This window comes from Fusarium solani (assembly GCF_023522795.1).
Source record: "Fusarium solani strain SB1 chromosome Unknown bctg00000003_1, whole genome shotgun sequence".
Classification (NCBI taxonomy): Eukaryota; Fungi; Ascomycota; class Sordariomycetes; order Hypocreales; family Nectriaceae; genus Fusarium; species Fusarium solani.
Window position 1 is genome coordinate 4,646,318 of NW_027072154.1, and position 19,006 is coordinate 4,665,323.

Consider the following 19,006-nt stretch of genomic DNA (forward strand, 5'->3'; position numbering starts at 1 on the left):
GCTTAATTCTTATCCCCGTTATCGACCGCCCACAATGTCGTCCGACCAGCGAAAACCTACCTGGAGTGATCTGATGGCGGCCGCAGCGAGTTAGGGCGGACTGTTGGGAAGCTTATGTGCCGCGCTCTTAAACTCAACGGGACGATGGTCCAATCTACAACAGCCAGTGACAAGGTAGTGTAGTCCCAGTGAAAGCAGCATGCTGCCTCGGAAAGCCTGGCTATCAAGCGCCGAGCTTGGCGGACGGTGTTGGTCAGAACCCCCTAAATCCTAAAGCGACTAAGTTCGTTAGCGTCTATCCTCCAATGAAGCCAACAACGTCATCCCCTATATGTGTCTGGTGCCATGTTCATCGCCAGCGACCTTGTCGACGTGAGACAACCTTCTCAACTCCAGGCAATGCCCATGAAAGCGACTCTTTTATAAGAGAGGAGACAGCTTTCGTCCTCAAACTTTGAATTATCTCTCCTGTTCCTCTCATCTCGCCTCCTCTTCAACTTTCGGATTGGGCAACTTGACATTCACCTCCTTGAGCTTCGGCGAGGTCACCAATGGGGCGAGATAAGATGCCCATCACAAACGACGCAGATTTAGGTGGGAATACCGATCAAGAAGCCCAGGTCACCAACAGTCATGCCTCTCGTGGGAGATGGTTTCAAAACGAAGATGCTGAACTAGAAGCTAGGTAAGCCACAAGAACACACATCCTCAGGACCATGCCTCATCCATTACGCCAGCGCTAAGATATATGCGCTTTCCCGTATCGCAGCCGTTGGTGGTTCCTCTCAGCGGCATTCCCTATGACCGCAGGGGCTCTAGGTCCCGTAGCTTCGGCGTTTAGTATCTGTTCCCTAGTTGAGCCATGGCGACAGCATCTCGTTCCCGGGGGAGCTATCCAGGACGCCACTCCAGTCCCCGACCCGACGTGGTATGCCATGCCCTGATTTCGAACGATGCATAAAGCGGCTCTTCCCTGATATATGCTCCTATAGGTTGACGATTGTCGAGGCCATCCAGCTTGTTATCGGCATCATCTCCAACATATTTCTTCTCCTCAACATGGCAAGACGAGTCCAATTTCGCCTGGCCCAACCCATCACAATAATTGGATGGTACTACACAAGAAAAACATACAATCGTGGGGCGTCGCTAACATGAGGTCAACAGGTACGTCTCTGCTCTATGCCGCATGTCTCTGAGCGCCGCTATCGCTCGGCCTCTCAAAGACATTGGGTTCCCTCAAAACGAGCTTGTCTGGTCTCAGGCATTTTACTATGGCATTTGGGCAGCCATCCTCTATTTCATCGATGCTTCGCTCATGGCGGCTACCTTCTGGGGTGCTTTGACTGGTCGCTACCGGAAGGACTTTATACTGACCTTAAGTCAACGCACTCTAATGTTACAGACCATTATGTTCCTTACATACCTTCTCCTTGGCGCCTATGTCTTTTCCCAAGTTGAAGGCTGGAACTACCTGGATGCTGTGTATTGGACCATCGTTACCCTCTTTACTGTTGGATTTGGTGATTACTATCCTAATACTCCTCTTGCAAGAGCGCTCCTGATCCCATACGCCCTTACTGGTATTATAACTCTTGGTTTAGTCATCAGCTCAGTTAGGAGCCTAATGCTCGAGCGTGGACGACGCTGCGTCGCAGCCCGAATGGATGACAGGAAGCGACGCAAGGTGATCCGGACTATAATACGCAGTGGTGACGATAAGGTCCTCGAGCCCAGCCGCCAACAGTTCGAAATCTCACACACACAATCAAATAAAGCCCCGGCAAACGAGTTTGAGCGCCGAAAGGCCGAGTTTGCTCTGATGCGCAAGATTCAGGCCAAATCCTCATCTCACAGAAAATGGGTAGCTATGGCTATCTCTACGTTCTCATGGCTCGTTCTATGGCTCGTGGGTGCTGTTGTCTTTCAGAAGGCTGAGAATCCCTATCAAAACTGGTCATACTTTAACGCTTTCTACTTCTGCTTCGAGGCCTGGACGACTATCGGATATGGTGATCTCGCCCCTATATCTAATGCAGGCAGATCTTTCTATGTCTTTTGGTCTCTCCTAGCCTTGCCCACGATGACGGTACTTATCTCACATGCTAGTGATACTGTGGTTAGGATCATCCGAGATGGTACCATTCTACTTGGAAATGTCACGATCCTGCCGAACGATGGAGGCTTTATCGGAAACATGAAGCACATCATCAGCAAGATTACATTCGGTAAGGCCTTCCCAGGCCACCTGGACTTTGCATCTCCAGAGCTGGCGGCACCCTCGAAGAACATTGATCAACCATTAGCTGAGACCGTGAACGAGGCCTACGAAGCAACTCTCCAAGACGACAGCAGAGGCTGCCCCAGTGCCTCCGCTGTCAGCCAAGGGGTTTCACGTGACAGTCGCCGACCACACACTCGTGCTGGTCCATCGATTTTCACCTCCGAGCTGCGCTGCAATCACCACGATGGGCTTCCCACAGGCACCGACTTCCACTTCCTCCTTATCTCCGAGATCAAGGTCATCGCCACCCACCTCAAAGAATCCAAGCCGCATCGCTACACTTTCGACCAATGGGCCTGGTACCTCAAACTCATGGGCGAAGATGAACACAATGCACAGATGCACTGCAAGGCCACGCCAAAGGGAAAGGCCCGCCATGGGGACTCAGATATGGAGCTGACGTGGTCGTGGGTTGGGCCTGGGAGCCCTTTAGTGGGTAGTCAGGAGGAGAGTGAGTGGATTTTTAACAGGCTGGTAGATAGGCTGTGGGACTCGCTGTCGTCCGAGCGGAGGCGGCGGCTGTGGGACCATGCCAGGGAGGCGTATCCGGAGGTATAGGGGTTTTGTAATTTAGATAGAGATGAGAGCGTGAAGGGGAAAAAAAGGACAATAGCTGTGCTTTGATATACCGGCCACTCACATATGCGAGGAAGTTGAAGACTTTGTCGCATCTCGTTTGCTCGGTGTGTAAATGCGATGAGCTTGGATCAGGTTGGACGGGAATGGGCGAAGCGTTTGAGGAGACCGACAATTTGGATGATCTACACGATTCTCAAGCAACCCGCCACACACCCTTTCACATGATAATTAGCGTATGATCTTGTTTTCTGTTACAACACGGCTATCTGAGTGTTTTGCTTTGTTCAACGCAGTCGTAGACGGGTCCAATTCTTAGTAGAAGTAGGGAAGCAGTAGCACAGCATGTAGAGCGAACTTCTATAGCAATCCCATTATCATCGTCATACCGGAGTTGTCGTAATCGGCTCCTGGGATCCCTCCCATCACCTTTTCGCACGCCTGTGTAATGTATTCGGATGGCAATCTCGGCCACGGATCACCGGGGTCGAGGCCCGGTCGGCGAGCCCATGGCTAGAGACTGTGGAGTAAAATAAATGTGGCTCTTTAACCCATCCCATGAGTGGTCTTAAGGCTCCAAGCAGGTCACGGCGAGGGGCTCGGACCAATCACTACTCTTGATAGCGGCGATACCTTCACCTTCACTATAACTCGCCAAAGGAACAAGTAGATAAATGATATGCCCTTATCAGACACGCTCCCTAAGACCACCTATAGAAGGCGCTAGCTGTTAATGACATATATAACACTGGGGCGAGGTACGGCTTGGAGCCTTAAGACCACTGATAGGATGGGATTCACTCCCACTTTAGTAAGCCTTAGGTGCAGGTTTTCATCAAGTCAAATGAAGTGCCAGGTACCAGAGCCTGAAGGTAGATAGACGCCCCGTCGGAATTGCTCACCCAAGGGAGAAGAAATCTTTCGCACGGCCTGCCCTCTGAGGTCATGCATAGATGAGTGGCATGATGCCGTCGAAGCATATATCCTCAAATCTCACATGATTGGAGGCAGAAAATTCCCCGTCCTTGGGTGCGGCGGCCAAGTGGTCACAAAAAGTAAGTTGCCTTCACCATTGAGAGATGTGGAATGACAGCATCGGCGAAAGCTAAATGACCGTCAGCTTCCCGGACTTTCACTGGGTACCATGCCCGAGCTCAACTTTATAGACCTACTCGCACGTCTTACGCCGGCCTCGCACTTCTTCCATTAGAACCTACGGGCTTAATTACAGGGACAGAGTGGTGATCTACTAACATACGAATATCGCAACCCATTGCGGGCCTAGAGCCAACATCAAAATGGAGCCCCTGAGCCAGTCTCCAGAGACGCAAGAACCCGCTGTCAGTGACGCCGTGGAGGTGCGTCCGCGGCCGGAGCCGAAGCTAGCTATATTGAAGCGCTTCATGGGCAAGGTCGGGCTAGATGCTTCCACCTTAATCCTCATGTTCAAGTCAGACATCAATCTACCTTATTTCGCCTCTTCAGGGACTTTCTATACTAATATCTTCTTTCCTCAGGGGTTCCGTCCCTCCTATTATCGGCATATCGATATATCAATCACCACCTATATATACTTACTTCACGACGATGGGCTATCTAATCCCGATAACCTCCGTCCTTACTGTCGCGATCCTGCCGCGAGACAGATTTGTCCAGATCCTCGTCTTAAACGTTCTTATCATCTGCGTTGGCTCGGCCGTCTCTCTCCTTGCCCTCTGGTCCTCCATCCAAGCACGCATTCATACCTCCCCCCAACGTCCCAGGGTACCACGACAGGCCCGCCATCGTATAATTCATCCCAATCGGCGGTCTGCGCAGTATGGTTGTTCGCCAATATGTGGTTCGCAAACCTTGTGCGGGCGAAGCTGCCCAGCTTTAGCCTGCCTGTGATCATCTATAGTGTTTTGATCAACGCTAGCATGACCTTGGGTCCCACGATTGCCACGACGGCGGCGGCGGAGGCTTTCGTGAAAGAGCAGCTTCTAGCGATGCTATTGGGCGTGGGACTAGCGGCGGGAGTGTCGCTCTTCGTCTTCCCTATTAGCAGTCGCATGGTAGTGATGGAGGAGTTCAAGGTGCTAATTGGCCTGCTCAAAAAGGTAGTTGGTCTACAAAAGGAATATCTGGCGGCCTTGGCAAAAGAGTACGTGTCTTCTATCGAGACGAGAAGTGCCGAGGAGCGAGCAGCCTCGCGGAACAAGAAGTTGGACAAGAAGGCGAAGTTTGAAGCCATGACCAAGGGGGCGAAAGCAGCCAAGACTCTAAAAGAGACAGCAAGGGAAATACGAGTCTTAGCTGGGAAGACACATGGCAATATGGCCTATGCAAAGAGAGATTTGGCTTGGGGAAAGCTTGACGCGAAAGATCTCGGCGACACTTTCACCCTAATTCGGAACGTTACGATTCCAATGCGAGTTTGCTATCCCCTGCTTCTGGAAAGAAACGCAGCTGACGGCGGATAGAGTGGCGATAAATTCGATGATAGATATATTGCATCGAGTTGCCGAGTGTCGAAGGTGGGATGCACAGGAGGGCACAGGAGCTGAATTCGCGGCGGAAAAGAATTGGGAGAAGCAAGTATGGAATGGTATCATGAAACAAATACACACTCCATTCCAGGTCCTCGCCGAAGTAATCGACCAAGGACTCGAACACACCGGCATCGGCTTGGAGATTCTCCCCAAACCAAAGGCATGCAAGAAGTCAAGAAGCAGCGGATCGGACGATGTCGAGGCCCACGGCGACGAGGCTAACCCTGGCGACGAAGGGTTTGCTAGCGTTTTGGATAAGAAAGCTCGGCAATTCTATTCGCAGAACGGTGAAATCCTCAAGGCCTGTGCTAGGGAGCGAACACTAGTTGGGGGCGAAGCAAAACTCGCCAATCCGCAGCACTTGATGCCCTGTGACGGCGTGCCAAGGAACCAGACCCAACTCTACGTGACGCTGTATATGCAACAGTTAATGCATGCGGCTGGGGAAGCAGTCCAGGACTTCGTCGCCTTCGCTGACGAGAAGATCGAGGACGGTACAATGAAGCAGAAACGCTTGATCTTCCCTTCCGAACGCATGGTATGGAAGTGGTTGACTAACGTGTGACCCGGGAAGTCCGTGCACCCCCCATCTCCGCACACGTGAATGTCTCAATTGCATCACCACAACATCATGTAATATAGCTCTCACGGGCGCAATTTTGCTTCAATCAATACCAAATTTTCAATATGACTTCTCAAAGCATTGATAAAGAGGTAACTCTTTCTATGGCCATCGAAGATGCGAAAAGCATCGGAATTCGCGGCTCGGCGCGCAAGCACGGCCTAGGGCCCTCGACATTGAAAGACCGGATCGAAGGAGCCACCGACATTCACACCGCTAAGGAAAAGACTCAAAAGTTGAGTCTTTTACAAGAGAAGGATATCGCCAAATGGATACTTCAAAGAGAGGCTTTTTATATGCCTGCCAATAAGTCTGAGATACGAGCTTTTGCCTCGGCCATAGCGAAGGAGGGCGGCGATAATAAACCCGTCGGCAAGCATTAGGTTGACCGCTTTCTTACTCGCCACGAGGAGGTCAAAATAAAGCCATCTCGACTTATTGATGCCGCTCGCAAGAAGGCTATCATAGAAGAAGGACTTAGGGAGCATTAGCGCGGCCTTAGCGACCTTTTTGACGACTATGACATCGAGGAGGATCGTCTATATAATATCGACGAGACTAGTGTCAAAGAAGGGGAAACCCAAGCCGGGAAAGTAGCCGGAACATCATTGACAACAGCGGCGGAAGCTATAGAGAGCGATTCAACTGCTTAGATCACGATTCTCAAGTGTAGGAGCGCTGATAGTCGCCGCCTAACGCCGTGCGTTATCTTTACGGGTCATAACCTTCAAGGACAGTGGTTTCCTAAGGAGATTCCGGACTGGAAGTATGACTATAGCCCTTCCGGCTAGTCAACTACAGATATCTTCCTCAAGTGGTTCGAACTCGTCTTTCTTCCTGAGACAAAGCCAAAAAAGCCAGCCCAGTGGCGTATCTTGGTCCTTAATCAACATAAGACGCATATAACAGGAGACCTTATGAAGACAGCTTAGAAGAACAAGGTCTAGCTCAGTTGGCTCCCGTCACACTCTTCACACCTTACGCAGCCGCTTGACATTGCGGTTTTTAGACCGTTAAAGGTCTTTTATCATAAGGAGACTCGTGGGTGGGCCATCTATAGTATCACATCGCCACACCAAAAACAACTCTTCGTATCAGCTTATAAAAGGGCTTCAATAAAAGCTATAACCGAGAAGAATATCCGAGCTAGTTTTCGGGCTTCTAGAATATATCCTCTTGACGTGACGAAGGCTCTTGCCGGCGTCAAGAAACTAAAGGTCTCCAAAGCACAAAAGGCGGGGCCCTCAACACCAAAGAACCAGATCGACGATGCCCCCGGGCTATGGAATACGCCTCATTGCGGCCGCGATATTAAACGACAAGTTGAACAGCTTAATCTAGGCGAAAATGAGTCGACTCGAGGCATAAGGAGGGTCCTTAAAAAGGCACAAGACTGCGCAGATCGTGATAATTACGAAATTATCTATCTGAGGCAAGAAGTCGCTCTCCTGAAGGCGAAAGCAGCGGCTAAGAAGCCTTCAGGAAGAAAACCCGTCCAATTTGACCCCAATAAGGCATTCCCTCAGATCCATAAAATAATAGATGCTCGTGATGAGGCTAAAAATCAGGTTAAGAAAAGGAAGGCAACTAATACACGCAAACCGGCGAGGAAAAGGCGCAAAAAGAGCTAGACTATTAATAATGCTTTCTTTAGTTAATTTGCTATTTAATTAATAATTTGAAGTTATATTGGCCGAGAAATCAATGACTGTCACTGACTACTTCTTCCGACCGTGAGGGCATCACGATGTGCGGAGATGGGGGGTGCACGGACTTCCCGGGTCACACGTTAGTATCTTCAAACAACAAGAGAGCGGAAAGCAGAGCCCCGATATCTTGGAGACAAACAAAGTCAATTACGGAGATGGCTACAACCAAAAGAAGGATCTGGAGCATCTTCCTGCCTCTAGTACCTGGCAACATCTTGGGAATGGGCTTCGTAAGATCTCGGCCGTCTTAGGATCCAAGGAGTCAGCCTTCGGCTTTCGAGTCGCCTGTGCTGCGATGACGGTTGGTATCGTGGCTTTTTTGGAACAAACCCAACACTTCTTCCAAGAGCAGAGACTAGATTGGGCAATGATTACTATCGCCCTGGGAATGACAATTAGTAGGTCTCTGCGTCACTGAAAGGTAAACTTCAAAAAGTACTCACTCTCGATAGCTTCTGGCCAGTCTATTTTCGGTTTCTTCTGTCGAGTAGGGGGCACATGTCTAGGCATGATCTTCTCCCTCACTATCTGGTATATCGTCGACCAGAAGACTTCCGGCGTTATCGTCTTTTTATGGGTTTTCTTCTTTATTGAATATTACTTTTTCAAATTTCCCCGGTTTCTTACAGCTGTCATGATGACTATTCTTACTCAAATTGTTATTATTGCCTACGAGCTACAGGTCAGACGGCTTGGCGAAGCTGTAGCTACCGAGTCAGGACAGCCGTACTACCCGTAAGGACTACCTATCCTTTTCCTTTTTATCCAGGTCGCCACAAGCTAATACAACACTTGCAGAACCTATCTCTTGGCTCCGTATCGGCTCGCTGTTGTCACTGGAGGCAGTCTGATTGCGTTCTTCTGGACAGTTTTCCCCTCTCCTTTAACTGATCGGACTTGGCTTCGCCGGGATTTGTCCGCGGCCATATACCTTCTTGCCAACTACCTTAGCGTCATAATCTCGACCATGCAGTCGCAGCTTGAGGGAACCGCAGGCGACATCGGGTCAGCAACATCACCTGCTTACCATCTCTTAAGCGTTCGGCGTAAGATTTTCGGCAAATTTGTACGTCTCATGTCGTCTATTGAATCTCATCTCGCGTGGCAGCGATGGGAGCCCACCATAGGCGGCCGCTTTCCTTTTCAGACGTACCAAGAGGTCATCATGCGTACCGCGCGCATCATGAGCTACCTAACGCTTATGAGCTATGCCCTAACACATCCGCCGAGAACGCACAAGACGGAGGACTCTGACGAAGAGCAAGTTGAAGACCGAGCAGATGGTGCACCGGATGCCGATGCAGACGTGCAAGATAACGGCTGGTGGCTGGCGCTCGCAGAGCCGACACACCATACCGCCCTGTCGACATTAACGTTGCTGTCAAACTCCATGTTTTCGGGCCAGAGTTTGCCACCCTACCTGCCGCTCCCTCAACCTTTCGAGATGATGCAGAGACTGAGGCAGCTGCCGAAAGATAGTACGGCCGCAGAATCAGATCAAGACGACGATCCATCAATACCCCATCGGGGCTTCTCACCCGGACGCGGAAACCCTGGGCTGGCTACTATCGATTTGTGCCAGGAAGACCCAGGTCACGTCGGGAATAGAGGCATCAGACGTGACCCGCAAACCCAGAGCAAACAAGCGGACATGACCTTCACCAAGGACACCGAAGGCCTAGACGCACACTTGGAGCTGCACCACTACGCCGAATTTATCGCGATGCAGGTATGCAGCACGCTGGTATGCGACGACCTTGAGGGGTTAGTTCGGGCTGTGAGCGGACTGGTAGGCGTTGTTGACTTCAGCTTCCGCATCGAAACGAGCGGGAGGGACAGCAGAGCCAGCAAGGCAGTTATAAAGCCCCTGGCCCAGCAGAGGATGACTCAGATTGTTCCCACAATCAGGGAGAGGAAGGGGAAGGGGAAGCGAGCATATTGACGAAGAAGGTGAATCAAGCATCAGTAGAGAATCTAACTACTCAGTGCCACGTACGTTTGGAAAGAACACTCGCTCGAGCTTCCTTCTCTCCGTGAAGCTAAAAAGCGAAAAGTGAGCCTTCGATCATGCTTTATTCTTAACTAGAACAAGACTGGTTTCCAGCCTCCAGCTATGCCTCTCACGATACCAAACGCAACAAAGGCCACAATATAAAATGCCCCAGCAAAGATGATTACCAGGGCCCAATAGAGCCACGGGTCCGTGCAGTCATAGGTCCGTACAGGCGGTCAATAGGGGGATGGGTGCCTGCCAGAAAATTGGCTCCACAGGGATCATTGATGGCACCGGTCAATTTATGAGAGTCATCTGAAGAACAAAGGAAATTGAACAGCCATGTGTTCGGGCACAGCTATTTAAGCTCATGGCGTTAGGATTGGAATCCTTGATGCGACAAGCTGGATGTGAAACCGGATACACGACCGTATCGCCGAGCCAAAATATGGAGAAGGCTGTGGAGCAACCGACAAGGGAGGTCTTTCAATTGCAGAAATGGCCCAGGAATTTATGTGTGCGGGGAAGGTCAAAGAAGTTGAGTGAAAACTCATGGAAAAGCACCCATAGCTCAGCATCCTAAATATGATTGAAACGCACGAGTCCCAAGAAGTTCCTCGGAAAAAATGGCTTGGCTTCGGATCTCCGGTCCTTGGTCTGGCATATTGTTAAGGGGCCGTCGACGCAGCTTGGCTCCCAATTCGCCAGGGTGGATGCCGAAGAGAGGACGAGTGTTGGATTGGTATGTGAATCACCCGAACGTCTAACAAAAACAGATTGACGGGCTAAAAGGCACAGATTCAAGGGACTTGACTGGACGGAGAAGCACCGCTAAGGAAAGAGAATGAGGAGGGGACATTACCAGCCCAGCTATGTGAGATACCCGGATGAACTTTTGCAGTCCAACAACGTCTCATCAAGGGCGTGGAGGTGGTAACTGTCGCTCGCATGTAATGACATAGGGTCCGCCCTAGATATGATCACATTTGTTGGCTGCTGCTCTTTGGCAGGGGAATGATGGGCACGTACATAAGACACATGCGAGTTAGGCTGCATTTCATTAGAATGAGCCAACATTTTACTGCTAATAAAAAGCATGTTTTTCTTTTTCTTTCTTTTTTTATTAATATTTTTTTGCAATATAACTACTCGTATATGAAGCTGCCCAAGGGTCATATAGAACAAATAACCAAGCCAGACTCGGTCAATTTCCCCCCGTTTCTTCGCTCTGTGGCCCACCTTGGACCTGAAACGTGTCCACAACTGCCTCTTCTCCGTCGGAGACGGATTAGTGAGTAAACTCGTCAATAACAGCGTCGACTTCCAGACTTGATGCGCAATCCATTTCCATATACGTATCTTCGGGAGTAATCCCACCGTCTTCTGCCAAATCTTCCTGGCTGACCACTATAGAACTAAGCTCATTGTGATGATCAAGAGGTTAAGTATGAGACTTCATTAGCCTCTCTAGCAACCATTCATTCATGTAGATGAACACCAGCTTGTCAGCATCGGCTGGAGTGAGCCTGTTGCGTACCTTGTTGTGGAGGAAGTTACCCGCTGAAAATGATGTCTCTGAGGAAGCTGAATTGGCCATGGTTCCAAAGATTCGGACTGCAAATGTAGTCAACTTGCTTCCCTAGTTATTAAGAAGCACCCAAGTATCTAATGGGGTCCATTCTTTTAAGCAGACTAAGCCTCCTGCAGCAAACTGGCCGCCCGATTGCGCTAGAAAGTGGTCAAATTCTCGAACAGTATGAAGGCAGCCAGCAGCCAATCCTACTGATTTTAAGAACTGCAGTGTTTTACTCATATGCTATTCTTTTAGCTTAGTCCCGATTGCGACAGGCTTAATACAAATCCCGCATAATGAATACTATATATCCGTTCAGCCGCACGAGTTAACTATGCGGAATACAGCTCGCTGAACTTTACGTCTTTATGTTGTTCAGACTTGTCAAATGCTTTCCATTCTGCTTTATTCTCCTGCCAACGATGAATCAAATGGCCGATGTGAGCCCGATCCGCTTCCGAGGCATACTGACGATTGCTGGCAGGCTTAACTATGGCCAAAACAGTCTCTAGGCGTATCCAGATGTGATGATTATTGACAGACTCCAGCACCTTTGGGAGAAGGTCGAGAGAGCCGGAGGCCACCACCTCGAAAATTCCATGCTGGCAGGTACGAAGTGCCCGACTGGATTTAGCGGGTCGGTCCTAGGGGACTGCCGCTTGGGCGTGCGGGTACATTCATTGGCGGAATTGTTAAGCCGGCTGGTCTAACCAACATGTGGCGGGACTCACTAGCAAAGCCTCATCATTACGATAACTTCGAAGGACTCCGCGTTGCCATGAGAGCCTTCATCAACTCCTCAAACACCAATCCCGCCAGACAGCATCATTCGACGACAACATGAGCTCGTACGAATCGATCGAGGATATGCTAAGTGGGTTCAATTGGTTCAACAAGGGCACCGTCAGCAGTCTATCTAGGGCCCAGTAAGATGACGTATATTATCCTAAGAAGGCAAGATTAATTCATCTTTAATGCTGTGAAGGCGACTATGCGGTCCAGAGGCAAAGAGAACAACGCATCTCAGTTAGTTGTAGCATATATTCAACAGCAACTGAAGGCTCTAAAGGAGGAGAAGAGGAGACGGCTGGTGAAAGCCAATGCGACTATTATTTTCCCCACCCTCATAATCAAAGTAAGAGCGCACAGGGGCATTGAATAAAGGAAACTAAGTAGGCCCAGGCGGTTGAGGAAGCTGAGGAAATAAAGAAAGTTGAAGAGGCTTAGGTTTGGCTCCCATTCGAAGATTGGGTGCTGACTTCTTAGTTAACATAGGGCGACGTTCCGAGTCAGGCTCAAAAAGGCGGCTGGTGGATCGACTCGTCTTTAAGCCAAGATTGACTGGTCTTTGATAATGTGAAGTTTTGGGGCTGCTCTCAGGAGTTACTATTGGATTTCCAAAGCAATTGGTCCCAGTACCGGACTCGAGAGATGCTCTTGTCGGTCCACGGCCATGAATGGTGAGCGCAAGGGGGGGCTCTTGAGATGCTATAGTAGGTCGACAGGCAAGAGTATCGGCCGTACGGGAAGTCCTTAAGGATGCTTTAGGTCGAAGGCCCTTTGGTAAGGATAGCTGAGAGGGTATGGGAGTATCCTCGTCCCCGTTATACCCCACTGGCGTTAAGAAAGGAGCCGATCCTCGAGGGCTTGTAGCCAAAGGCTGGGCAACCTTGGATCCGATATGCGTAATGACATTATCGGGGAAAAGATAAGTTGCCGACTTTGAGAGTCTGTAATGGAGTTCTGAATAAGAGAGTTCCTGGCAAATCGTCCGAGGGGTTCATAAATAGATTCCTCAATAAGCTCCTCATTCTTCTTAGATGGCTTGTCATGGAACTTGGCGATATGTTGAGGAGTATGTGTAGCAGCGGTGGCATAGGAGCGATGTGGTCGCTGGGGAGAGTGTGTCTCCCGAGGGAACCGCGACGAAGTTGTGAGGGAGGTAGTCCTCGGAGGCACAGCGACGGGATTTGGGAAGGCCGAGTGGGCCGTCCCGGCCTCTCGGGCCTGGGATTGAGTGTTCTGGAGGTTCCGCGCGGGGACCCGAGGATCATCAACCACTCGGGGCACCCGTTGCGGTGCTCGTTGGGGTCGAACTCGTGTAGGGATTTTAGGCAGCAGTTTGCCTGGGGGTGGTGATGGTGGTTCTAGTGATTGAATCTCAGAAGGAGATAGCAAGGCTGGGTATTGCTTTTTCTGGAGGAGGGCCTTGGTGTCTTTATTGCTTTCTCCGGGGCTAGGCCTTAAGAAAGTATCCAAGCTCTCATCGTGGGCTTGGTGGTGTTGGTAATAGTCCTCATGAGAAGATTCTGATCCGGTTCGGCCGTAATGAAATTCAGTTGAACAGCAACTTGATCCATCTGATGCCTCACCCTTGGGTTCGGAATGTTGACCGGGGCTGCTCTGTGAGCCCCTCTCGCCACGTGGGTGCGTATTATTGCCCTTGAACAAGTACTTGCGGACCAGCTTTAGATTGAACAACCGGCTTGACTGCTTGGTGAGGCTACCCATGTTGGGAGGGCGATGAAGAGAGTCTAGGTACAGATTGAGACAAGGTGGTAGCTGACATCCGTGCGAGCGGTGGTTTGGTTCGAAGGGATCAGCTTGCATTCAGGAATCGAGGGCGGTATTATATACTGCCCCTCGAGTGCCGGACAGAGACAGGGCTCACTGAGTGCTTCTGTGACACAGCTAGTCTGGGATGGTACACACACACGGCATTGATGTATGTGTGGTTTGTTCAGGTTGATCAAGAGAACCCCTTCAGTGACATGGAGAGGGGCATTCCTATTTGGACAGCTTGCATTCGCTACCATCGCTTCTGCTAAAAAAAAAAACGCAGCTATGATGGAATGTTTGGTTGCCTCAGGCTCTCGGTCTAGGAATAAGGGGTGCCCTTGTTAGTTGAGTGATGCACACCTCGCAGATCAGTACACACATTTGAGGGGCAGGTTGTCCGAGCACAAGCACTTGTTTGAACCACGACATGCTGCTTAAGCGCAATCGATCTGGCTGTGATACACCTGTTACACAAGCGGCCTTTGCAAGGGTTGTGAAACGAAGGCGTCAAGAAACCACGGCCTAAAGCGCACCCAGAGGCGGGTGGAGGGAGGGAAAGGGGTTAGGGAAAGCAAGCACGCGGCACAGAAACAGGCGAGGCGCATCAAAGCAAAGTAAGAGAGACGGGAAGCACACCGCATGTTTGACTGTTAATCCCCCTCGTTGGCGCGCCGGACAGGAAATACGCTTCATCCGAGGTGGCATGTCCTGATTACTTCAGTTAACCTCAGCGAGACGAATCCCTACTGACCAGCTGTTATTGGGTGTCATTCGGCTGTCCAGAGCGCTAGCGGCCCGATTGTGCCTGTCAAACCCTAGCATGACGAGGATCTCCCAGGTGCGCATCAAAAGGGTACCAATCGATCGGCTCTGTAGCCTGGAGTTTGGACGGGGCACAGGCCAGTGGTGAATTCCGTACAGCGGAGGCAGCCATCAGAAAGTGCAACAGGTCCAAAAACGGTGCGAGATGCGGCTCTCGAATCAGATGTTTTAAACACGGTCCGCTGCATCCCTGGGACCATTTCGGAGACGGGATGGCAGTAATTACTACACTATGACGCTTGGGGTCCACATGCCAACTTTTTGATAAGGCCATGGGCGACCAGGGTGTGGTGAAACGGGGTGAGTTGGTTGGCCTAGTTCTTTATCCCCCGTCCGTAGATCAGGCGTGGCATTCCAGGCCCGGTTCTTTTAGGTCCGTGCTTTCCCCAGGGTGGAGGGACAACCCAAGGGTTATTCCGGCAAAAAGCAAGGCCACTGCTCAAAGTTGCAAGGTGGAACTGGCAGTTGCCCCTTAGCTCATGCGCCATCAATGTTGAGCTCAGTTCCCCCTTCATTTAGCGTCCAACCGGGAGCCATGGTCTATCACTTATCACAATTGTCAGTCTGCCCAGCCTTCTCCCCTCTCTTGCTCTTTCCGGGCCTTTGCATGTGTGTGTCCGTGTGCAAGTCCGTCTCTCGACCTACCCACACTTAGCTTTCCTCCCCGCAAAAGTCGCCCGTAAAGTGCCGGTAGAGATCAGTACATTTGAAGGGTCCTAGCGATTGGTTAGAGAGTGGAGGGGTTGATAAGAAGACTGAGTGTTTAATCACGAGAGTGATGGCGAGTGAACTTGCGACCTGTGGGCGTACCTACTCAAGTATTCATGCTCAAAACGGGCCCCGTTTTAACTTTTCCTCCAATCACAGCTTATAGATTTCTACCCTTTGGAAGCTCAAAACGGGGCGCGTTTCCATGCACAGGCGTTTAGCTGCAGCCCAAAAGCGTCGCGTTTTCCCTTCTAATGGCCCGTGCCATGCCTGTAGAGTGAAATTAATTAAGCCCTTGACAAACGAGGACGGCACGCGATCGCCACTCTCAACATCACAACAGATTTACGGAGCTCTCTCTATACGGAATACTCTGCTACTGCTTAGACTCTCTGCTCGACTTCAGATGAGGATGAGGAATACTACCATCGGGCCGCGGACAAAGGTCCTTGGGGTCGGGAAGATTCAGCGAGCGAATGAGCTTGTTCAGGCCTCTGTGGGCTGGTTTATCGAACTGGTGGATCTCGCCAAGGTGCCTGGACACACGATCTTTGTCCGCTGTTATGGCGTACCCGCATCCCTTGCAAATGATAGCAGGCTCAGGCGAGTTGAAGTATAATTCAAGTCGGCCGAGCTTTGCAAGTTGGCTCGGTGATAATTGGGTGTTAGGCCCAGTGTGGGTACGGTGCTCATCAGTCGGCATTGCTACCAAGCAATGAATGGTTCAGCTTGCAAGCCCTGTGGTATTCGATCCACCTTGCCGTCGTGGGAGCTCACCATTGGCTTTTTAGCCAATAGTGCTCACATTTCACTGGAGGGGCTCAGCGCACCTTCTTTGAGACAAGCGAGGTAGCTGCAGGATGGCTTGCAGTACGGTTTGATCGTGGACGTTGGTAGAAGTAGAAGGCGTCAATGACCCATCATGAACTTCAAGAGAATGGAAGGGGAACCATGGTAGACACTTAAGGGCGTTCTTTGTGACACCTGACGAGGAGAATAGACTACTGTGGCCCGCCGGGGTTAGAGTGCTGAGGATGAAGTGGCGAGGTCTCCATTCAACACAGTGGGAATATCATATCAGAGGTTTCAATAGACTGGCGCAGAACACTCCTAAGCCGGCATTAGCAGCCCTGCGTGGTTTTCGCATCAATAGCGTTATATTTGCGCCCCCCTTTAGACGACGGCATGCATAGACATTTATAAGCCCGTGTGGACTGTCAATCTCCCTCAACCTAGGCCCGGCTAAGCGGCGAGGTAGGCCAAATTGTAAAACATATCAAAGAAGCTGGCCTCAGAGGCAGTTCGAAAAAGCGGTCTCACATTGGAGGCTTCGCTTGCGTCGTCAAGAATCTGGGATCCGTGGGAGTGCCAGAGTGTTGAAACCGTATGACTAAGATGGTCCGATCTGCTGGTGGCTGGGATGTGGATACTAAGTGAGGAGCTGTGCTCCTCTCAGATACATGTAACTTAGACCTTACAACAACGCATCATCTTCCACTCCCGCAATATCGCTTTATCACAGAGCGCGAAATTTACCTAGAAGGTCCGTAGAATCGATTGTGAAATCCAGGGGCCATCAGGGTAGACGTAGGTGCAAAGTTCTAAAAAGACTATAGTTAGTTAGCAATCTATTTCCCCCGATTAAGAAAAGGGAAACGCTCTCACCTTTGATAAGTTCCGTAAGGCTTACGGGAGCCTCCGATGGCGGGTATATAATGCTGGTTGAAGGCTTTGTTTCTGAACAACGAGGTGCCAGTAACACAGCGCCTGGTCTGAAATAAGGCGGTGAGACTGCAGACAGCTCAGAGATTGGATGTTAAGAGACCCCAGTACCGGTGGCTCAGTTGAAGAGGCATGAACTTATGAACACATGAAGACCGTCACCCATGAGGTACGTACATCTAGGTTTGAGAAGGGGAAAGAGACAAGTTCTGTGCTCAGAACAACCGGTCTAAGTAGTCCTTTTTTTTTCTCCCTGGTTGGCTGGGAGGCATAGCCTGTGGCCGACTACCGCCATTTAAGCAGGTGTTGGGGAGGATGAAGTGACAAGGCTCTGTGAGGTAGACAGTACAGGGCACGGCCGCACGATGCGGGGCAGCACATCGGTTGTTTACTCCTCGTATCTACCCTAGCTGTGGCGTTATCGTTACTTTTTATGGGCAAATACTATCGATCCGGTCCTCCGTAAATTAGCGGCAGATCGATATAGAAACTCAGCAGCGGGCATTCTCGTGCTCTTCCCACTTGCCGTCCCCGCGGTTAATTTGTAGGTTAGAGTGAGGGCAGTGACCAGGATTGCCATTTTTAGATAATCATGTTTATTGCACGGACTCGAAAGTAATATTGTTTTTTCCCTTTCTCCACACAATCAATGCCTGTAGCCCCTGCTCGCTGCGCTGGCTTAGCTCTGCCAGAGCGAGTTGCTCCAACTCTGGAGATCTACCCCAGGCTAAGGATCTAACACTTATCACCACGGTCGCGCTTAGATCGTAGCATGATACAGCTAGACTCTCATCTTCTGCCGTCAAACAACGTGGAGGACACTCAATATAGTGATGAAAATGGATTGGACCTGCTTTCAACCCTTGGCACCCTTCGCCCTGAAAATACCTCTGTTGACCGCGAGCTGCCCCTCAATCCGCGAGGCCGTGTGTCCTACCAACAGCAATCCCCAGGTTGTCACAGGGCATAAACGTGGTCGCACCACCCAATAGCATCCTTAGGTTAGTGTGCACGGGCCGGGCCGCTCCATCTAGGTTGCCGCAGAGGTTCGCTGAAGAGCCGTCACCAGGCATCGACCCGTCATTGCATCATCTCGTTCCGCCATGTCAAATATTTCGTAAGCCCAACGTAACTATTAGTCCGGTGTGGAGCTGGGTTCTCTACGCTATCTGTGAGTCTGAGAGGCAACTGGCTCCAATAGGAGTACTCTAGCTCAGGCACGGGCCCTTAGGGAAAATCTCGCGGCGGATACACTAGATTTCACTCATGGGAATACTCTTTGTAGTTAAAAACAGTGTCTCAATAACCTCCTAAAGGCCGCAGGCCCAAATCAGGTCATTGTTCTCAACCACAGACGTTCTATTGAGTAATGGATCTACTAGGATTTACAGCATTTTCTAAGCTCTCCTCATGCCGGATAGCATGGCCTAAATCGGTAGCTTAGTCAATAGTGTGGCGCCACTCGCCTGGTAAGGCTTGGTCCAGACCGGATTAGGCACTAGAGTATTATCGCCCCCTCTTGCAGACCCCATTTCCAGCACTCCGGTCACTGGGGAACAGGACGTGTTATTTGTGGTCAGTTACTCGGGAACTTCCGCTTGCTTCTATGACTTGACTCCAAATAGGCTGTGGCTTAATAGTCCGAAGCCCCCTTTAGATGACTACGGATAGACCCCGCTTTTAAGCTGTGTTTGCCTCTCTCTTTTAGAGTAAGCCAAGCCACTGGCATTGCGGAACGTTCTGCCAACGTCCGTACCGCTGCCTCTACTTGGGTGTATTAGGAGGAAGAGAACTGCGCCAACGGGGCGCCGCAGAATGACGAGGGCGTCGTCGTGCTATTTTTCAGGCTCACATTGATAAGTCAATGCCCTATTGAAGAACTCTCTAAGAGCATGGACTTGAGTAGC

At 50.5% G+C, this 19,006-nt stretch overlaps 5 protein-coding genes across 5 annotated transcripts; 4 read left to right on the plus strand and 1 right to left on the minus strand.

The window, feature by feature from the left end:
* Positions 1-566: 566 nt before the first annotated feature.
* Positions 567-2,842, plus strand: MRS44_007051 (uncharacterized protein; the record flags this gene model as incomplete). Its single annotated transcript, XM_046270404.2, has 4 exons — positions 567-685; positions 770-928; positions 993-1,112; positions 1,168-2,842. The coding sequence occupies 4 exons, from the start codon at positions 567-569 to the stop codon at positions 2,840-2,842; spliced, it is 2,073 nt and encodes a 690-aa protein (XP_046139306.2).
* Positions 2,843-4,158: 1,316 nt separating this feature from the next.
* On the plus strand, positions 4,159-5,322 carry MRS44_007052 (uncharacterized protein; the record flags this gene model as incomplete). Its single annotated transcript, XM_065621979.1, has 1 exon — positions 4,159-5,322. The coding sequence occupies one exon, from the start codon at positions 4,159-4,161 to the stop codon at positions 5,320-5,322; it is 1,164 nt and encodes a 387-aa protein (XP_065478051.1).
* Positions 5,323-5,452: 130 nt separating this feature from the next.
* Positions 5,453-5,956, plus strand: MRS44_007053 (uncharacterized protein; the record flags this gene model as incomplete). Its single annotated transcript, XM_065621980.1, has 1 exon — positions 5,453-5,956. The coding sequence occupies one exon, from the start codon at positions 5,453-5,455 to the stop codon at positions 5,954-5,956; it is 504 nt and encodes a 167-aa protein (XP_065478052.1).
* Positions 5,957-6,078: 122 nt separating this feature from the next.
* Positions 6,079-9,664, plus strand: MRS44_007054 (uncharacterized protein; the record flags this gene model as incomplete). The annotated part of the gene is made up of 5 exons (XM_065621981.1): positions 6,079-6,381; positions 7,204-7,581; positions 7,826-8,120; positions 8,175-8,457; positions 8,521-9,664. 5 exons carry the CDS (start codon positions 6,079-6,081, stop codon positions 9,662-9,664), a joined length of 2,403 nt encoding a protein of 800 aa, XP_065478053.1.
* Positions 9,665-12,908: 3,244 nt separating this feature from the next.
* Positions 12,909-13,799, minus strand: MRS44_007055 (uncharacterized protein; the record flags this gene model as incomplete). Its single annotated transcript, XM_046273302.2, has 1 exon — positions 12,909-13,799. One exon carries the CDS (start codon positions 13,797-13,799, stop codon positions 12,909-12,911), a length of 891 nt encoding a protein of 296 aa, XP_046139303.2.
* Between the last annotated feature and the right edge of the window lie 5,207 nt (positions 13,800-19,006).